Below are 8,998 nucleotides of genomic sequence, written 5' to 3' on the forward strand. Positions count from 1 at the left end.
TCTAAATCGTGTACAAGATGCACCCTTACGATTAGATTAGATCTATCGCGTATTTGATACACATCGACGATTAGATTAGATCTAAATCGCATCAACTCTAATGTCTACCGTGCCGTGATACCTATCACTACCTCGATCACATGTGTTGTTGAATCTGCCAAAGCAGAGCAACACATATTATCTTGGTAGGGTACGGAGGGACAATCTTGGTCCTGCTTATCAACGCATGGGCGAGTACAAACTCAATTAGATTGAGTATTTCTAGTTAACTCGGTTGGATCGAGTATAACTATAGGCATTCTTCCAATGGTTGGAAAGATAGGACATAAATCACATTTATATTAATTCTTGGGCGTATTAGCCAAAGCTAACTCAAGTTTTAATATAACTACGGATAATGATCCTATAAACAAAAGTTACATAGAGATGTAATTGGTAAATTGTTACCTACCGATCATACTAAATCTTGGGCGTATTAGCCAAAGTTAACTCAAGGGTTAGTATGATGTGGATCTTGTCCCACATGAATTCACTACAAGAAAAAAGCTAATAGACAACACTTTTAAAGCGTTGTCTTTTTGCCTGAAAAAGCGTTGTTAAAGGCACTGTTGTTAAAAGTCTACTCAACGACAACGCTTTTAAAGCATTGTTGTTTGTAGCGAAGATAACTCTTTTGCAACGCTTTAAAAGCGTTGTCGGTTTATGCAAAGACAACGTGTTTGCAACACTTTTAAAGCATTATTTTTGGTAGAAAAGACAACGCTTTTGCAACGCTTTAAAAGCGTAGTCATGTTTTGCAAAGACAACACTATTACAATGCTTTAAAAGCGTTGTTGTTTTTTACAAAGACAACACTTTTTGCAATGCTTTAAAAGCGTTGTCGTTTTAAAGAAAAAAATAAAAAAAATTATTTAAAAATCATTGTTTTTATATTTACGGAACTATTATTTTTTTTACCATGTCTAGATTCAAATTTTACATATAATCAACTCAGCTAATGATTTCAAACTCATACCAAAATAATAGAATTCTGACATTGAAGTAATATTAGTATTTAATTACATGAGAAGCTAGTAAATATCAAAATTAACACTAATTCTATTTCAAAGTAGATAGTGATATTCACATATAAAACAAAAGAGCACAAAATAACTAGCCGACCTCGAAGCCAACATATTTGTTTACTTCTACTAGCTACACTTAAAAATTATTATCGGCTTGAGAACAGGACAAAACAGTACAATAATTACTACCACAATACTGAAGAAGTAGCTTGTCTTTCTCAATCTATTACAGGAATAAGCAATTGGATTTTATCTAGGATCTTTGTGAGCTTTGAACAGATTGAACAGTTGGCCTGAAATATAAACAAAAAATTACAGTCAATAGTTTGAACCAAAAAATTACTTCTACTAGCTATTTTCTATAAATGAACCAAAACTCATTACTCATAAATGAAATGCTTGCGGAAAGAAAGAAAGCTTGCAGAAATACAACGTTTCTTCAAACTGCAGAAAGAAAGCTTGCAGAAATGAAACACTTTCTTCTCTGCAAACGCTTTCTTGCAAAAAGTGTTGGGTTTTTAGGGCCGCGAAAATCGCTTTTCGCGTCGCGGAAACCCCGAATCACCCAAAGCCGTAGATCCGTGCAAAGAAAACCAAACGAAAATTACGAGTACGAGTTTTTAAATATCTAGATCTACTCCTAGATCTATGTGTTAAGAAGTATACCTTGAAACGTGCCCTTTCGCGTTCCCGCTCGTCCAAGGAATTGCCGGATCTCTAAACCGTCAAGCGTCGGTCCTCTAGAAGTATCCACACGGACACGTAGGTGGAGAAAACCTCACCCAAAGGTGTACAAGCACCTTGGTGAGATTCGGCCAAGCAAGGAGGAGAGGGAGAGGGAGAGCTTGAGGAAGAAGAAAGGAGTGAATGAGGAGTTCAATGAAAATGAATTTCATTAACCCCCTAAAGTGGCCGGCCACCTCTCCAAGAGTAACCCCCATTTCTCATTTAATGCCTCATTAAAGAGAATGGGTATGTAACTCCCATGAGGTGGCACACCATGATGATGTGGAACATCATCATTGGTCCACCTAATGCCAACTCACCAATGAGGTGGCAAAAGGTCAAGTCAAAATTGACCTTTGGTCTTCCTTCTCAAGTCAAGTCAAACTTGACCCAATCTCTACCATGGTTGATCTAATCCAACCATTTGATTCGAGCCAACTTAATATAATGAATCTAATTCATTAAATTAAATTGATTTAATAAGTCATAATCTAAATTAGACTCATTGAATACATGAATCAACTTGAGTCCAACTCAATTAGCCCAATTAGGATTACTTTTAATCCAATTTGATTCATCAAATGAATCTAATCCTCTTGGTTCATCATACGAACCAAATCTCCATCTAATTGTCCTTAGTGTGTGACCCTATAGGTTCTTGTAATGTTGGCAATGCCCTAAACCCATTTAGGAGCATAAGTAATGAGCGGTATCTAGCAACACATCATTACTACCCAAGTTACAAGAATGTCGAGATCCGACATCACCTTGTGACTACTAATTGTGACTTTTCACAATATATGACGAATGTCCTTCTATCCTAGACATCTAGATTGATCAATGTGAGGCATAGACCGTGTCATCCTCTGACCAATCTAAATCTTGAACTCCAAGTAGACTCACTAAATCAAATGAGCTCAATATCCCATATTGACTCATTTGGGCATGGCCATGCACTTCGTGGTCTCACTCTATCAAGAATACCGATGTCTCTCCCGTCATATAGGAGGGATAGATCCCATCTACATCACTCACATCCCTCTGCATAATTTGTTATATACCCAGTAATCGTCTTTATAATCCACCTAGTTACGGGTGATGTTTGACGAAACCAAAGTACATAACTCCTTATGTAGGGATTTATGGTGACTTCAGGTCTAAGGACTAGTAGTCATACTAATAGCCACATGAGAAAGTATATGACACTCATATAACGATCCATGATACTTTCTCATGGCGGGTCATTCAGTATACATTCTCTAATGTATACCCATGTGTCAACTTGATATCTCTATATCCATGACTTGTGAGATCAAGTCATCGAGTTGACCTACATGCTAGTCTTATTGCATTAGCATTGTCCCTGACAGTTAATACTCGACTAGGAATGATTAAGAGTAGTGTTCCCTATATCATCTCACTATCGGTTCAACTAACCGATTGATATAGGTGAGAACCATCTACTCAAGGACATTATTATACTTAGTTTATTTGGCACCAATACAAGTCAGTATAATAACCAAAATCCAAATGCCTTTATAAATATACAAGAATATGATACAATGAGTCCATACAATCATCAAATGATTGGCTCTAGGGCTCTAACTAACAATCTCCCACTAGCACTAGTGCCAATCAGTATAGGCTCGAAGGCCTAATGACCTAGTGTGACCATCATGCTTTCTCTGTGCCAAAGCCTTGGTCAAGGGATCTGCGATGTTAGCCTCTGTAGGTACTCTGCAAATCTTCACATCTCCTCTATCGATAATCTCTCGAATGAGATGGAAGCGCCGTAGTATGTGCTTGGTCCGCTGGTGTGAGCGAGGTTCCTTCCTATGCTATAGCTCCATTGTTGTCACAATAGAGCTCAATGGGGTCAAATGCTAGGAACCACCCCAAGTTTAATGATGAACTTGCGGATCCAATCCCCTCCTTCGCTCCGATGCGATGCATGTACTTGCCATTGTAGAATCATCTACATTATCTCGCTTCAAACTCTTCCAAAGACACCACCATTAATGCAAAATACGAACCCCGGTGTGATCTATAGTCATCCCGGGTCGTGCCGGAAGCTAGCATCATGAACCCTTTACGCCTAGCTCATCATGCCTCCATATATCAAGAAGTATTCTTTAGTCCTTCTTAAGTACTTAAGAATATTCTTGACCGCTATCCATGACTTTCACCGGATCGTATTTGATCGTCATGCTCAAAGCATACGAGACATCGGGTCAGTACATAGCATGGCGTGCATGATCGATCCTATGGCCGAGGCATAAGGATCTGATCCATGCGGCCTCTCTCCTCTCTAGAAGAGGGACCTTGAGTCTCGAAGACTCACGCCATGTGACATTGGCAAAATCCCTTCTTGGAGTTCTACATGGCAAACCTAAGGAGTACCTTGTCAATGTATGTACTCGACTTAGGCCAAGCAATCTCTTAGATCTATCTCTATAGATCCGTATCCCTAGAATGCGGGATGCCTCACCTAAGTCCTTCATTGAGAAGCAACTCCTAGCTAGGTCTTGACAGATCAAAGGGATGTCCTTCCCAATGAGTAGTATGTCATCCATATACAATATGAGGAAGACAACTATATCCTACAACCTTCTTGTAGACACAAGGCTCATCTTTTCTTGATGAAACCAAACTATTTGATTGCATCATCGAATCGAAGATTCCACCTCCGTGGATCTATGCTTGCAAACTCGCTAGTATGTCGTGGATCTACAAAACCCTCGTGTTGTGTCATGTACACATCCTCGAGCAGGTTTCCATTCGTAAACGCGGTTTTGACATCCATCGCCATATCTCATAGTCATGGTAGGTCGCAATAGCAAGCATGATCCGAATGGACTTAAATATCGCCTCTTGGAGAAAAGGTTTCATCATAGTCAATACCATGAATCGCTTGAAACCTTTAGCTACGACCCTTATAGATAAGTCCATCCATGCGGTCTTTCTCTTAAAGACCCACTTACACCCAATGGGTTTTACCCCTTGTGGATCAACCAAAGTCCATACTTGGTTGGTGTACATGGATTCCATTTCGATCTCATGGCCTCTAGCCATTTCTGGAATCTGGTCACAGCTTCCTGATAGGTGGTAGGCTCATCCTCTATGAGCATAACGTCATCATGGTCAGACAAGAGAAATGAGTATCTCTCAGGCTGACGACGTACCCTATCAGACCTGCGAAGAGGTATGTCTACTTGAACTGGTTGTTGTTCTTCAACTCCTTGTGGAACAACATCATCCACAACACTTTGTGGTTCCAGTTCAATTTCCATCGAGACATCAGTGCTATTGTTCGCATCTTAAACTTCTTCAAGATCGAACGCACTCCCACTAGTCTTTCTAGAAACAAAGTCCCTTTCTAGAAAGACCTCAGTCTTTGCCACAACTACCTTGTGCTGACTGGGAATGTAGAAGTAATATCCCTTAGTTTCCTTGGGATATCCGATGAAATAGCACTTGTCGGATTTGGGTCCTAATTTATCTGAGACTTGACGTCGTACGTAAGCCTCACAGCCCCAAATCCTCATGAAAGACACCTGGACATCTCTCCCAGTCCATATCCTATATGGTGTCTTTATCACGACCTTGGATGGAACTCGGTTGAGAATGAAAGCTGCCGTGTCTAGAGCATATCCCCATAGATATGTTGGAAGATCTGTGTGACTCATCATAGATCGTACCATATCTAATAAGGTACGATTCCTTCTTTCGGATACACCATTCCACTGTGGTGTTCCAGGAGGAGTGAGTTGAGATAAAATCCCACACTCAGCTAAGTAGTCATGAAACTCATGGCTTAAGTATTCACCACCTCGATCTGATCGAAGTACCTTAATACTCTTGCCAAGCTGGTTCTGTACTTCATTCTTGAATTCTTTGAACTTTTCAAAGGATTCAGATTTATGTGTCATCAAATACACATAATCATATCTACTGAAGTTATCAGTAAATGTGATGAAGTACCTATAACCGCCTCTAGCAGCGACATTGAAAGGGCCACATACATCACTATGTATGAGTCCAATGTCACTTACGATAATCAGGTTGTTCGGTTGAAGAACTTGCATTCTGTTTTACAGTTCCATTCGTTTGTATCTTCAATAGGCACAAGATAATAATTCAGCAATAAATTAACAATAATACTGAAATACAGCATAGCTTATTCCTAGCATTGCATACTTACTTCCTTAGCTGATTGCGTCTCCATTGGGCTTGCCTTTGATACCTCATTCATAAAGGATCGTTCATTGTGAAATAGTTCTTCTAGAGAAACATCCACAAATGCTGCAGAATTTTACATAAGACAATATGTCTCATACAGATAAAAGGTATAAAACATAATATCTCTATGATAATTCTTTTATACCATGTCCAATGCCTTTAAATTTAGGACTCAAATGTTCTGTTTGCTACTCTGCTTTGAGTATCCCTAGCAGAGATTCAAACTAGTTTATTGGCTCCAACTAAACAAATTTTTGGGATTTAGTAAGGATGGTTTCTTTAATAAATTTAACACAGTATTTGGAAGCTTTGGGTTGTCTATTGTACTATAGCCAAATACGCTGTGGACACTATCCAATTTAATATGGTGTATTTACTAAATGTGATACCTTATTTAATTAGAACCACCAGCATTTCTATAACTGGACCTTCGACTATGATTTAGTTATTTGTAACCTAATCAAACGTTTCCTCAGCGTAACTCCATCATTTGAGTTTAACCTAGCTCAACCAATGGCAGGCTCAGAAACAATGGTATGCTCTCAGAAAACATAAACCTGAGGACAAGCTGGATTAACTAAGGATAGGTTTGGGACCCCAGAATAGTTTTGGATTAAAAGAATGGACGTTTATTAATGCGACTTATACAAGTAACAGTTCTGGCTAGCAAAAGCCATGACCTGAGTAAAAAAATGAAGCAGCAATAGAAGTCTTTAACAATGAATTGATCTAGATTAAAGATTTATCAAATATAAATATCACTGATATATAATTAAAGATTTAATTACACAATATATACAAAATGCAATTAAAAGACACAAGACACAATATAGCTGATACCTAAGTTTTTTGAATGCCTGATATTGATACCAATATTGACAACCATGCTATATTGTTCCCAGTGCCCACACAAATGACACAAGAGAAGCAAGTAGAAAACACTGCAATTGCAAATAGAATAATTTAGAAGACAATTTGAAATTGTAATGAAATAAAAATGTTTTTCAGTGATATTTACTGGTTTGCAAGTACAATAATCACATTTCAAAAAATAATTCATTTTTCCATTAGTTATTTACTACTTTGCAGGTTCAATAATCATAGGCAATAAACTGGAGATTCAAACATTGTGCCCAAAGTTAATTCAGAAAAAAAGAAAACAGTTAACTAATAGTGAGAAACCTCTAACAATATCTCTTCTCTTTGATGAAAAAAAGTGGGAAAAACTAATAGACATTTTTTCAACAACCAAACAAGGCTATCTTCTGAATCTTCTCACTTCATTGAGCTCTACGCTAAAGCATATCACTTTTAGCGTATCACTAGTAATATTCAAATCCATTAAGAAGATTAAAATTCATTGAGGTCTACCTCTATCTGATTGAACTCTTCCAACCATAAAATATATTAGTGCCCTTTAAAGATGAACATATCATCCCAACCTATTTCATGATATAACTGCCCTATGATATGAGCATTTTCTTATTCATGATATACAAAGCACTAACAAAAGGAAGCCAAGAATGTGCAAAACCTTTCTAAGGATAGGAAGATCATCTTGTTATTTCCAAAAGAGACCTGGACAGTGTACTTTCACAAACCAATGACAACATGTTAAGCCAACTTCCAAAGAAATTCACACAATCTAGAAATAAATTTCTAATATCAAGCACTTTCTAACTGAAAATAAGATTCTTAGGATAGAGATAATCTTACAAAGGGTACAAGCTGCAAAGGGACTCACCTTTAATCTATTTGCAACCTGTCACACCATTAACATGCTTTTCAGTAAGATAAAGAAGAAATCTTCATAAAACAAAAGCAAAACTTATCCAAGAAGTATGAACAGACTCACCACTTGAAAAATGGCTGACAGACCAACTCCAACTCCAATCCAAAATAGTGGTGAACCCCTACAATTTCCCAGGGGGATTAAAAGGAAATGATGAGTCATGCAAGTATCACAAACATATATGCTATAAAAGAAACAAGTTCACTCATGACTGTGAGAAAGAACTACAAGTTATTAGTTTGAAACATGAACAAATATCAAGTAGCAAATGCTTCAATTTCAGTGTCAACCAAGAGTATACCTTCATTTTCAAACACAACGAAAATGCCTACGGGACATACATGGATGACGATGATGACAGCACAGGAATTGGGGCAATTGCACTACTTGTTGTCAATTGGTCGTTGCCTGAAGACGTAACACTAGCAAAAAACTGCGTATTGAGCTCTTTCCCTACATAAAATAAGATATAGTACGTCTGTAAACCACATCTACTCAGAGAGAAGGCAGTAATAATTTTTAAGAGAAGCAGATGTAGCAAGAACATTTACACTCACAAAGTCAAACAAAATTAACCATAAAAAGAATTCGTCAAACTATGCAGAGATAAACTAATATGAACAATTTAAAATAAATTTCCAAATTAAGATACGAGGAACCTAACCCCTTGCAAAACCCGAAACTATTAGCTAAGATACGACTCGTGGAAGATCTAGTAGTTTACGAAGCGAGGCAATACCAATACTAGATGAGGCACGATCGCTGCTTCCACTCGTTAGAGCGAAGGTAACAAATCCAGGACCTCCTCTGCTTCCTACCCTTTTGCTTCTTCTCGCAGGTAGAGGGGGAAAGGAAAAAAGAGTAGGCTGCCACCGGCTGATGACCTCGTGGGGATTTGGACCCGCAGCAAGAAGGGAGAATCTGGAAAGGAGAGCGAAACTATCCATTGATTAGGATACCATAAGACAACGGGAACTGCTGTGGTTACACTGCCTCAACGTCGGCGGTCGATCGCCTCAGCACCGGGATCTGCCGCTTGACGAAGGTGTGGTCAAAGAGATGGGGCAGTGTGAAGGAAGTGTGAATGAGGCGACAGAGGTGAAGAGATTAATCCCGCGGTCTTAACGGAGAGGAGTTCGGAGGGGTTCTCCAGAGAGGGGTTCGCCAGAGAGGGATT

At 38.5% G+C, this 8,998-nt stretch overlaps 1 protein-coding gene across 1 annotated transcript; it reads right to left on the reverse strand.

The window, feature by feature from the left end:
* Nucleotides 1-1,214: 1,214 nt before the first annotated feature.
* On the reverse strand, nucleotides 1,215-8,768 carry LOC121986595. The gene is made up of 9 exons (XM_042540555.1): nucleotides 8,561-8,768; nucleotides 8,163-8,274; nucleotides 7,885-7,942; nucleotides 7,774-7,791; nucleotides 7,564-7,607; nucleotides 6,870-6,970; nucleotides 5,992-6,071; nucleotides 5,843-5,903; nucleotides 1,215-1,357 (listed from the first exon to the last, which is right to left on the reverse strand). Exons 1-9 carry the CDS (start codon nucleotides 8,766-8,768, stop codon nucleotides 1,314-1,316), a joined length of 726 nt encoding a protein of 241 aa, XP_042396489.1. The 3' UTR covers nucleotides 1,215-1,313.
* Between the last annotated feature and the right edge of the window lie 230 nt (nucleotides 8,769-8,998).

The sequence above is a fragment of the Zingiber officinale genome, chromosome 5B (genome assembly GCF_018446385.1).
Source record: "Zingiber officinale cultivar Zhangliang chromosome 5B, Zo_v1.1, whole genome shotgun sequence".
In the NCBI taxonomy this organism is placed as follows: Eukaryota; Viridiplantae; Streptophyta; class Magnoliopsida; order Zingiberales; family Zingiberaceae; genus Zingiber; species Zingiber officinale.